At 35.9% G+C, this 12,237-nt stretch overlaps 1 protein-coding gene across 2 annotated transcripts; it reads right to left on the reverse strand.

Annotated features, from left to right (window-relative positions):
- Positions 1-309: 309 nt before the first annotated feature.
- sfxn5b (sideroflexin 5b) lies at positions 310-11,070 on the reverse strand. Of its 2 annotated transcripts, none has more exons than XM_028009579.1 (14): positions 10,887-11,068; positions 8,026-8,094; positions 6,803-6,880; positions 6,431-6,457; positions 6,284-6,338; positions 6,163-6,188; positions 5,993-6,046; positions 4,947-5,003; positions 4,802-4,867; positions 4,505-4,595; positions 4,162-4,277; positions 3,930-4,015; positions 2,578-2,695; positions 310-2,358 (listed from the first exon to the last, which is right to left on the reverse strand). In XM_028009579.1, exons 1-14 carry the CDS (start codon positions 10,941-10,943, stop codon positions 2,281-2,283), a joined length of 978 nt encoding a protein of 325 aa, XP_027865380.1. In that variant the 5' UTR covers positions 10,944-11,068; the 3' UTR covers positions 310-2,280. The 2 variants fall into 2 exon arrangements, with proteins under 2 accessions (XP_027865380.1, XP_027865381.1); XM_028009580.1 differs by lacking the exon at positions 310-2,358 and adding an exon at positions 2,365-2,485 and having other exon boundaries at positions 10,887-11,070.
- Between the last annotated feature and the right edge of the window lie 1,167 nt (positions 11,071-12,237).

Genomic DNA, 12,237 nt, shown 5'->3' on the forward strand with positions numbered 1-12,237 from the left:
TTACTTATAAATCTAAAATGAAATTATAAAACTTCTATAAGCGATCAAACATGCTAGATGTTTGATCGCCCCTAAATTCCCCTAAATTCAAAGGATGTAAGAAGAATGTCTGTGAACTCCTTTGAAATTCAGATACAATGAAATTACAAAGAAATTAAGAAACAGGATAACTTTAATACAATTTTTGAGTAAGTTAAACAAAAATGTAAAACGATAACATAGAAGCTGCTGCCCAAGAGCACACTCCTTACCAACCCACTCAAAGATATATAATGTAAATTAATAAAAACACAGATATTACATTTTTGACAAGCAAACATTTAATAAGAATGAATTTATAAACAATACATCTCATCTTACATATGTTACACATATATTTAAAATAATGTACAGAAAAGAAATCTGATGTAACTGCAGTTAAAGTTGAATAACAGTCAGTAGTGTAAAAATATTAAGACAAAAACTTCATACAATATCAGAAGTTGTGAATGCTAATTCACATTACGTGGGTTAAAAAAAGGTGCTCTGTTAATATTTGTCGGTCTATAAATCAGTAAATATCTGCAGCAGATGTTCATTAAACCCCAGTAAACAGGGACCAATGTGCCGGCTAAAACAAATCCAACCTGGTCTAGTAATATGTGACCAGTTTAGATTTTGACAGACTGCTCCAACATATAGATGTACAACACAAAGTCTGACTCATTTCAATTCGTACTCTTCAGAAACTAATGTTTTCTATCACAACTTTAGCTTATGTTACAAAAGAACAGACTTGTGACTGAATAAAAGCAGTCATGGTACCATTCACCTTTATTAGCACAAATAGTTTAGATAAACAAAATATTTAATTTCAACATATCCACAATTAGTAAAGATCAATTAATTGGCATTCTGTGCTTTGGACAAACAAGCCAAACACTAAATTTGATTTTATATGTTTGTGACAGTAAAACATTTTAAGTTAAGAATTATTTTATGATTTTTTTTTTGTATTTTTAACTAATTAGAAATAACTGATATATTTATGTACAGTTACAAATAACATAAACTAAATTTCTTTGTACATTTTTCTGTCCCTTTGCTCCAAGTATGCCTCTGAAAAAGAAATGTTTTAATTTTTTGCCTTCCCCTCACACCACAGAAATAATGACAAAGTATGAGGGTCAAGAGATTAAATTAAATCAGCATAAAACTGTGTTTTTGGCAACAAACCCTACATGTAGGACTAGTAAAAAAAAAAAAAAACACTGGAGGACAAATCTCTAAATCATGTCTACAGGTAGCAATGATGGAGGATCTAAAATGCTGTGATCCTGTTTTAAATAAATACCTGTTGGACTTTACTACTGAACATGAAATGGGTCACCAATGAGGTCTTCCTGTCCTATTTGCCAAAACAAGTTGTTCAAAATATCAACAGCAGGGAAGAAGAAGAAGAAAGTGAAAATAAATTACTGAAAGAATAGCTAGCAAATTAAAAGGTTTGATTGATAAAAAGGGATGTTATAGTAAAAATTGAGAGTACAACATTTCATAGTGTAAACGTATGCTGCTGCAATAAATCTGAGGCATTTCTACATTTCTACTAGGGTGCCTATAAATGTGCAGGGCGCTGTCTATAAAGTGTATTTTGAGAGGTGCCTTCAGTAATATTAATGCACAGGGAAGAATCCCCACACTGTGCAGCTGCCCTCTGCTCTACAAAAACTCAATAACCTCTTTCATCCTGCTGCTTCCATCCCAATTCACAGACTTTCCTTCTGTTGCTTCACAGGCAGCTGTTCGCAGTGAAAATCTGACAGAAAAACAAACATATCACCAGCTGCCAGAGCTCAACACTTGGGGCCAAAAAAATATGAAGAAATGCGAGAAAAACACAATACATATCTGACTCAAAAACAGTCCAGGAAAGATGCATTTAAATGATCTCATTATCAAAATTTAATGGATCACCATTTAGGTTGATTGTGCTACAGAAACTCCAGAAAACAATACTCTGTAAATATCAGAAACACATTATTGATAAAAAGGGATGTTATAGTAAAAATTGAGAGTTCTTGGTCAGCTGTAGTGAAGGCAACAATCTTTGGGCTGTTCAGAGGATTCACCATGGCTCAGTGAATGCAGCATTTTCTGTATGAGAACAGGTCTAGGAATGTTGGGTAAATACAACTCTAATAATAATTACGTGTCAGATACCCCGAAAACCCTGCAGCAGGGTCGCGGTTACAGTCATTCATAAAGCAGCCTCAGTTTAGAGCTTGTGTCCCATCTTCATCATAAACCTTTGTTGTAGGTCAACACTTTGCAATCCGTTGCCATGGCAATCTCCGGCTCAAGGCGAGATACCTCAATCTGCCAAAGGAAAAAAAAAAAAAGACAAGAAAAAAAATTATACTGAATTGATTAAGCTGTGTAGCTCTGGGTTTCACCTTGAAAGTCATTTTTAGAGAGCTGAGTAGAGAACAAAAGCCTGCAGGCCCTGTGGGAGTTAAGTGGAGTATGTTTAATGTGAATATCTTCCCAGCTGCTTCATGAGCCATCTGGCCTTGAGAGCAGCTGAACATGCCGTACCTGAGACATCTGAGGGAAGAGGCTGATGGCCACGGGCAGCGAGAGGCCGAACGTAACCAGGCACACAACGCTGTGGATGGGCAGCAGAAGTCTGCGGTTTCTCTGCAGGAATCGCAGCCTGTGTGAGTCAGGACAAGGATAAAAGGGAACATGAGCCTGCAGCGTGGATTGATCCAGGCTGACTACTGCTATGCCTGAAGTTATTTTAGGATCGTTTGCAGATCTGGGGGAGCTGTTTCACACAATTAGAGGGTGGGAAATTCAGAAGGATGGAGTTTAATTAACCAGATGGCACTTTTCTTCTGTTATTTAAATTTTAAATAAAAATCCTAAGTTTATTTTTGCCTCTTTTTGCATTTCTGTCTTTGGTTAAATTTCCCTCCACTGTAGCGACCTCAGGGCACAACATATGTTGGCTCCCATTTGGTACATGCACAATTATATGGACTAGATTCAAACCTTCTGATAAGAGTGTCTAACAATAACCTATCTGTAACATAACATAAATATAAAAGTAAAATTAAAACAATTCACAGAGTTTTTAAATGGTGTTGAACTAAAGCTGATGAATGTTTTTCATAAATTACAAGAGGTCCATTTGATTCAGCGGGTCTAAAAAGTGTAGCTGCAGACCCTGTTAAAATGTCAGGTGTGATGTGAAAAGTCAGACAATAATAAATTACAGCAAATATCCAAGGTCAAATATCCAAATTATTGAGGACATTCTTGCCTGTTGTCCTCTTCAGATGTCACCCCACAATTTTTCTTTCAAATTTATCACCAGACTTTTTCAAAACTCTGGTTATCTTCTCCTGAAGTCATTTTTTCTGTTGGCTTTGATGTATTCTGTTACTCAATTATTAAAATCTAATGAATAAAAATAGAGCAATAAAATATTAAATACAAGGAAAATATTGCATTAATGTTAAATGAACATGAAATAAACATAAATCATTCTATATATGGAATATTTAAAAAGTAGACCTTTGATGCAGGTGAATTATTTTTTGTCTGTTCTTAACTTTTAAATGGATGGACAGTGAGTTACTTTTTTTCTTTTTAAAGCAGCATCTGCTACAGATTTATACAGCGCCTGCCACATTTATCGGCAGACATAGTGAAAATGTGAACAGCGGCTTTAAAGTAAATTTTAAAAAGTCTTTTCCTTGAAAACCTCCCCGCAAAAATTGTTGGTATGTAAATACATTAAAGTGGTTGTTATAGAGACTTGATGAGCAAAGATTATCCTCCTTGACAAAAATACAATATACTAGTTGTTTTATTTGATTTCTCAAATGCAATGATTGTTTTTTATTCCTTCTTATTTTTCACCTGTGTGTTTCTGCACAAACCTTTCGAGGTAGGCCATGATGATGGGCGGCAGCACGAAGATTGGCATAGGAAGAACCACACGTGTGAAGGCGGTCTCCATTATTGCCTGGGAATAAACAACAAAGATTGTTGACATGTGATTAAATCTGATGCTGAGAGAGTCGAGCGAAACAGGAAATGAGAAGTCACCAGTTAGCCACCATGATATTAAACATTAAATTCACAATCAAACAACACAAAAAAGAAGCTTACATGTCGAGCAGCAATTTTGGAGGATCCCACCACGCTGCCGTTGTTGTCCAGAACATCGACACCTTCAGATAGCTCGTTGTGTCTCATCAGGGCTACATTACAGATGTTTGCACTTGCTAAAGAAGGAACAAAGGAGGCATTACAAAACATAAAACACCAACAAGAATTCAAGAAAATTTTGCTAAAAATAAACAGCAGGATTTTAAATTAGGTACACTATGACCTTCATAGTTATTTGTTAATACAGAGAATGTACAGTATCTTCTATGAGTTTGCAGCTCTAACCAGCAGAGGGATACATAATAAAAGTCTCATTATGACAGAGGGTCTTTTGAAAACCCACCTACAGCTGGGAAGGGGACAAATCTCTGGATGATCATTCTGGTGCCAGGGCTCAGATTGTTGGCCTTCTGAATCAGCACATTCAGTACCACCTTTAAAGAGAAAAATCCAAATTAGAAAAAGTAAAATGTTGCAATTGATGCAGTTGTATTAAACTAAATCTTGTATTTTTGTCAGTGTGCTCAATCTAATTAATTTTAACTTAAAAACTGCAACTAGTAATACACCAAGATTTCTGAGAATTACAGAATATTACAAGTAATGACATCAACTTCAGTGAAGAAGAAAGCTAACTTACTGCAATAGAGACAGCACTGGTCACAGCTCCGACATAGCCTTCCAGAAACTTAGATGTAGGAGTAGGCTGCAGAGAAAAAAAATGAACGCTGTCAGTTTTATTTATTCAATTTCTACAAAAAACGGGAATCTGAAGTCGTTTTTACCTTTGTGGCATTCCGGTTGGCATAGTTCACGCAGGCATTGTGACTCTGGTTCAGCCACTGAAAGAAAACACAAAATACAAAACACAAATGATCCATAATCTATGAGGAAGGAGCGAGAAAAGAGGTAAGTCTCTCAGAGTGGCAAAGCTGACCAGATGATCAAAATGGGTAATAGATGCTGTGATGTGATGGTGCTAAAAAGTATGGCTTTTCTGCCTTTAAGTATTTCCTATAAATATGCATAAATATGATGCAACCGATGTAATATTGTGACTCAGATTTTAACAAGCAGATTATATAAATTTTTAGCAATGCAACAAGGATTGCAATGTCTTATCTTGTGATACTTGCCTTGAGTGGATGAGTTCTGTTTGAATTTAAAAGTTAAAAACTTAATTGTTTTACAGTGGCCTGGTGGAAATATGTTTTATTTTAAACATCTTATCTGAACACAAATTGAATCAAATTGTATTTTTGTTATAATTGTTTATTTTACTGTACAAACCCTTGCAAAGGTAATTCTACTTTTAGAACTTTCTATCTCTTCCCCGTTGCAACTCTTCATACAAACTTTATTGTATTTTACTGGGATTTTATATGATGGATCAAAATAAGGCAGTGCATTATTGCAGACCAGAAAAAATAAATATATTCATGGTTTTCACTGTTTTACAAATAAAAATCTGAAAACATCAAATTACATTGAGCCCTCTTTCGTTAATGTTTTGTAAAAAAAAAAAAAAAAAAAAAACACATTAGATGCAATTACAGTTGCAAGTATTTAAAAATATGTCTCTACCACTTATGGAGATCTGGAGACTAAAACTTTTGCTTCTGCCAATCTCCTCAGTTTCAATAGAGATGTTCACTATTAGTTTTCTGGCTCAAAGATTTGCATGCAGGACAAGAAGTTTGGTTTTGATCAGGGCACTTTCTCTCGCCACTTCTCCAAATTGTAAAAAAAAATCATATTTATACACAAATATAAATGACTGTAAAGATTTTGGATACTTTAAAGCACCACAGTGGTTAGTTATTTCCAGTACCTGCCAGATAATGGTAGACATCACAGTCTGATTTGGGAGGAGAAGGCCAATGACCTAAATGAAACCAGGAAATAAGAGCTTATTTTTGAACAAAATAAGTCCAAAGTTTCATTTTTTTTGTCCCCAAACATGTTTACATTCAAAATGCATGGGTTGTATGTTAGACTTACAATTGGTGTTCCGAATGGCACATAACCTGCATAGTGGAAATATGATTTTCAGCATAAAAGCGATGGGAAAAATGATTCGCTTTGAGGAAATCTGGACAAAGATCTTCATCTGAGGACATACCTGACATTCGAAATGGCATGAAGATCTTCTCTCCTGTGTCAGGGTGAATGATGGCCTGTGACACAAAGATGAGAGTTTCCTCATGCTGCCACCAGCTCAGGGATGAATGGATGAAAGTGGGGTTAAGATGAAGAAACATAGTATTACCTGTTTAATCTTCTGGGCTTCCCACAACTACACAGCAAAACCAGAATGTCATTAAATGAGGAATGTCATCTTTGTCTTCCAGTTTCACATTTTGCACCGTAAGTTGCATCATATTTTATGATGCAATCGACTTTATAAATTAATTATTCAAGAAGATGCTTTAAAAAATCTCGCAGTCTTCCAAAGAAATGTACCTAATTTTTAGTTTTGAAATGAAGGAACCGATTAGGAATTTTGCGTGTGTGTTTCATTTAACTCATCAACTCTGAATCTTTCAGAGAAGGGGAATGATTCATTGCATTACTTATATTGTTCCAAGCCTTCTGAACAAATTTTGAAACACGGTTTGCATCAACTCTGGCAAATGCTCACCTGAGCTGCAGACACTCCAGGAGGAAGTGTGTTGTGTTTGTAGTCATCAAGGAGTTTGATGCATTCTTTTAACTTTTTCTGAAAAAATAAAATAAGTCATAAACACACTAACCTAGGGACAAGGGTGTACAGAAAATGGATGGATGGACATGCTAACCTATTACTTGATTAGGTACACTGGTACAGTTGTTTGTTAGCATGAATAGTGAATCAACCTGAATATGATGAAGATACAAGCATCAGAAGGGGGATGCAAAAAGACCTTTAAGTTTCGGTGCCAGATGGGCTGATTTATCTGGAAGTGCTGATACCTTTGGTTTACAGAGCATGGGGTAAAAAAGAAGAAAAGAAATGTGTAGCAGTGGTGTGGGTAAAAATATTGAAAAGTTAACCAAAACTGTGCAGTAACAGATTGGAAAAGTGTCTACTATGATGAGTCTTGATTTCAGATGCAAAATCCAGATAGCAGGCTTAGAATTTTATGAGGAATCTTCATCTTGTCTTCTATCAACTTTTCAGGCTAGTGTTGGTCATATAATGGTAAAGGAAAAATTTTCTTGGCATATTTTGGGCCTTTTGGTACCAATTGGGATCAATATAAACTAAGACTAAGCATGAGTGTTCTTGCCCACCGTGTTCATCCCCGTATGACCACCTTGTACAAGTTTTTTGATGCCTATTTCCATCAAAATGAGGCATCCCATCAGAAAGCTCAAGTCACCCCAGACTGGTTACATGACAACAGGCTGATTGTATTCTAAAGATCACCACAGACTTTTTCTGGTAGAGCATCTATGGGATATGTTGGAAGAAATTATTTCATTGGATATGCAACTGAGAAATCCATCTCAGCTATGTGATGTTTTTATAACAAAATGGGCTAAATATAGGAGTAAAGTTTCTGATTTCTGACAATGAGAAGACCTAGTGAATGGTGAGAAATGACTATAAAGCTCTAAAATTACAGTTTACATTTTTAAATATGCGTTAAGCTGACTAAAGCTTAATATGTTTCCTTTATTATCCAAGAGTAAAATGTGCTATTCAATTTCAATTATGGAAAAGAGAACCCAAATGTTTAAAATTAGTGGAGACCAAATCTGTCATTTGAATCAGATAACAGATTGTTTCAATAAAAGAGAATAACATAGAACTTTGCACACAAAAGACATGCCAAACATGCAAAATACTTGCAAAACAAGCATTTTAACAGGAAGCTTTACCTCTGAGACAAACAGGGTGCTGGGATCAATGATGTCAACAAAGTGTCTCAGACGTCCAAGGAATGAACTCTGAGGAAACATCATATCACAGGTAAATTTTAGTCTATTTTAAAAGAAAACATTAATGAATATCTTTAGGAGATTTTATGTTTGGAAATATTTGCCTAAACTAAAAGTGTAAAAGTCAAAACAATGGCACAAATGTTAAATTATTACACAGCTTTTTGTGCAAATGTTTCTGCAATTTCCTACAGGAAACATCATACAGTTGTGAGATTCAAGTTACTTCGATGAAAAACTCAACTTTCAAGCTATTTAATTAAAATCTTGTTAAAATCACATTGTGTTCTTCATGGAAATGAGATACACACACTTCATAAATTAGATACTCTCGATGCCCAGTGGCTACATACTGAAACTCATCCTAATAATTATTAGTATTAATCTTTGGGGAAAGCAGGAAAAAAATATAACAGCACACTTCAGTGGAAGGCTCTAAATTGCTGTGGTCAAGCATTCTGTTTTTCTCCGTCTGCGTCAGCATGCCAATTGCTGAGTTTGTGTGCCAGCTCTTTGAAAAGACCCACTAACAGTTTGTGCCAGGAGCCTCTTTGGCAACCTCATTGGACAAAAACAAGGCAACAAGATTCAGTCAGATTCCCTCTGAGATATTTATTAGTTATGAAGAGCAGAAAACACAGCGGAAACAAAGTGTCTTTTTATAATTAATTCCTTAGGAGCATATCCTAATTGAAATGACTGGAATATTATTTCAGTCTTCACGATAGACCATCATTCCCTGCTCTGGGTTTTCTATCACTGCCTTTCTGTCACTGCACATCCCCTGTTCTGACAGGCCATATGTGCTGCAGCGCTGTTTTGTAAGAGAGGTGGAGAGAGCGCGGAGCCATGTGAGGAGCCGGCTTTAATTATGCATGAGCTTCAGCTCCCATGAGAGAAAACAACTAGGCTAGCAAAGATGGAATCCGGCTTGAAGCGCAGACAAAAAGCAAGCAAGATTTATGCTGATTCAAGAGCTGGCCTGATTTCCTGCACTTTAATGCGAGACCCAAGAAGTGTTACAGCAACTTTATCAAGGTGTTATAAACTGAAGGTGGATGATTAAAGCGGTTTTCTCTTGATGTTCTTCAACTGGTTTTGAACAAAGAAATGCAGCAGAAAAAAGCACAAAAGCAGTGACCCATGAAAGAAATAACATTATTGTGATCCATAGATAAATTTGTGATCAATGAACTAACTGTAAATAAGTGAACATAGACCAGTTCTTATAAATATGATATAAACATCCTGAATCATTTTTACTATTTGTGCTTAACTTTGAGCCTGATTTTGACTTCAATCTATTGTGTGTGAAACCAGAGAGATTCTAAAGCTCTTTTGTGTTACTTTATGTTTCTTTTGTGTTATGTGATAATTTTTGCATCTCGTTACAGCAATTTTGCAAACATTAGTGATGAGTTTGCAACTCATTCAAAATAAAACTTCAGTGTTTTGGGCCTGAATATTTGATCGAAATGTTGCAGAAATATGAAAAAACAGCAGGCGCGATGAATAAATTAAGCACAAATATGTCTCTGCATTTATGTAATCTTTAATAAGAGTAGCATTGAGTGTAAAACTCTGGCAATCACAGTGTAAAAGCATGGAACCTTAAATCTAATACGCAACCAAATGCTGCATCTACACAAGCCTTAGCAATTATGATATGGTAAGAATTTATATATTGATATCAATATTACTGATATACAATTGCAAATTGATATGTTGTTCAGTTCCAAAAAACAGAAAAAAGAACTGATCTCCAAAATGAGCCAAGAGGAATGCCACTGTAATATCTTCACCTGTAAAGGTATAAGCCGGTAGTTATGAAACAAACGATGTTTTCACATTAATCAATTGTGACCACTGAGTTTTGTTCAATTAAGCCTTAAATAAGTACAATTGTAAATGTCACTTTAAACTTTCACATAGGTAAGATCTTTACCAAAATGGCATTGCAGAAGTTTTGTGGATAAACATACTAGTTAGTTATATAATGTAAACATAGCCTTAGATATCCATTTACTAATTTTGCATTATGCTGTCATGAAGTGCGGTGACTGGTGGTGAGGAAGACGCTGAACAACCCAGGTTACAAGGAATAAAGCGATGATTTAATGATTAAAATGAAGCACAATCCAAAAATAGTCCAAAACAACCAGGCTGAGCGGAAGCCAGGGCTCAACGCCGGTAGCAACTGGAGAAATGACTGGACAACAGAGAGACAGATTGACGCTTACAAACGAATTGCCCTGACGCTTCTAAAGTTAATAAGCAACCTGAGTTGGCGTGAAGGTCGCATTACCAACATAAAATAATTTCATAACAGTAAATTATCATGAAGCTTCAGGTCACCAGGTGCATGCTGAAGCATGCACTGTGTAAAACTTTCGGTTTACACAGGAACTTCAGTTTGAACCGGTCTGGGCTTATTTTGAAAATCTTGCAGAAATGAGGAGAAAATCACCAATTTGTGCGTTTTCATATAAAACACAAGCACACCCTCTGCAATGGTGATACCTTATAGAATAAGACTAAACAGCAGTAGAAGACAATAGAGCAATATTTCGCTTTGGTGCAACAAACTCCTAACTAATCTGATCGCATTCAGAAGTTTCAGAGTTTTTGCATGAATACAATCACTGATGAACGTCGGCGGCAACTTTTGCAGCAAAGAGTCAACATCCAGAGCGAAGCGATGAGGGCGGAGGAACAGGATGTTTCTTTTTTTCTCAACCGAAAGCCTTAACAAACAAAATGTCAAGAAACCGGGTGGTTACCGGAGGACACGGAGCTCCTACCTGATCGTAGCGGGGTCTCCCGAGCTGGAAAGCGGGACACGCTGCAGATTCCGCCATGACACCAAACTCTTTTTATTTATTCACGAACTGAATCATTAGAAGGGATTTTTTACAGTCGAGCGAACTACAGTCAGTGTGTGTGAGCAACTCGGGCGAAGCGACGCGCCCCTACGCCAGCAGGGAGTTGTAGTTTTTTCCTTTGCCTTAACACTGGCAAAGTTGATGCGCATGACTACACATCCCAAATAATCGATAAGCTGAAAGTCATTGCATAACTGTTCGGATTGATCTTGGGAGAGATAACCACTGATGCGCCCATATAGGTGTCAGGTTGGTCCCATCAATACTGTGTGAGGAGGTTTGGTCTCACGGAGAAGCGATAATTAGACCTGGACTCCATTCAGCGATATGAATCACCAGGATTTTCATTTTCATTCAGTTTAATGTCAGCCCAATCGCAAAGTTGATTGAATTGTGTTGGAGTGATAAAAATATAATACCACTTGAATGGTGTCATGTTACAAAAACCAACTTAACTGTAGTAGTGAAATGGGAAAAATAAACGAAACATGATTTTAAAGGTTTAATACAAATAAAATCTGAAAAGTGTGTTGTGCCTTTGTGTCTGGTTTCCTTTTATTTTACATCCCTAAATAAGATGCAGTGCAACCAATAAGTCAACTAATTGCTTTGTTAAAGTCTATGAAGTTTATTGGAGCTAGTTAGTGAAAAATGTTATGTTAAAATAGTATCACAAACTATGAACATCTGATAGAGCACTGTTCTAACCATCATCCAAAAACAGAGTGGGTATGGCCCAAATACAAACACACAGATATCCTCCTAAAGATTCCAGGAGCAACTTCTGAGATTTATACTGATCAGTTAAACTTTTACATTAAGTTTAATGCAAAGATTAATGCAAAACATGCATTAAAAAAGTTTTGCATTAAGACAGAATTACCTGTGTGGACTATTCTGTCTGTGTAGAATAGTCTACATTTTTACTACAATTACACAGATTTTTTTATTTTTGAGAGCACCCTTTCTTAATTATTATTTGAACGTAGTGATGTACATTCAAATAATAATTAAGAAAGGGTGCTCACAAAAATAAAACATCTGTATAATTGTAGTAAAAATGTCTAATTAAATATGTGGTATCTTAAAAATCGTCATGGAAAAAATGGTGCTCAAATGAAAATTTGAGCAATGAGAATTTCAGTGTCTCAAATTTCACGTCAAAGAAGTCATGACCTTCTGTTGAAGCAGTGTAGACCATGAGCAGATGTTTAAATATAATGCCATTTAAATTAAACAAAAATCCATATGCCCAACACCGGCATCTACA

The sequence above is a fragment of the Xiphophorus couchianus genome, chromosome 23 (assembly GCF_001444195.1).
Source record: "Xiphophorus couchianus chromosome 23, X_couchianus-1.0, whole genome shotgun sequence".
Taxonomy (NCBI): Eukaryota; Metazoa; Chordata; class Actinopteri; order Cyprinodontiformes; family Poeciliidae; genus Xiphophorus; species Xiphophorus couchianus.

Bases quoted from the DNA above. Each gene is read 5' to 3' on its own strand.
- sfxn5b (XM_028009579.1), bottom strand. From the start codon at position 10,943: ATGGCGGAATCTGCAGCGTGTCCCGCTTTCCAGCTCGGGAGACCCCGC. The intron at 6,881-8,025 runs GTAAAGCTTCCT...TTATTTTTTCAG, and splicing joins GCACCCTGTTTGTCTCAGAG to AAAAAGTTAAAAGAATGCAT. The intron at 6,189-6,283 runs GTATGTCCTCAG...TCCACTATGCAG, and splicing joins CATGCCATTTCGAATGTCAG to GTTATGTGCCATTCGGAACA.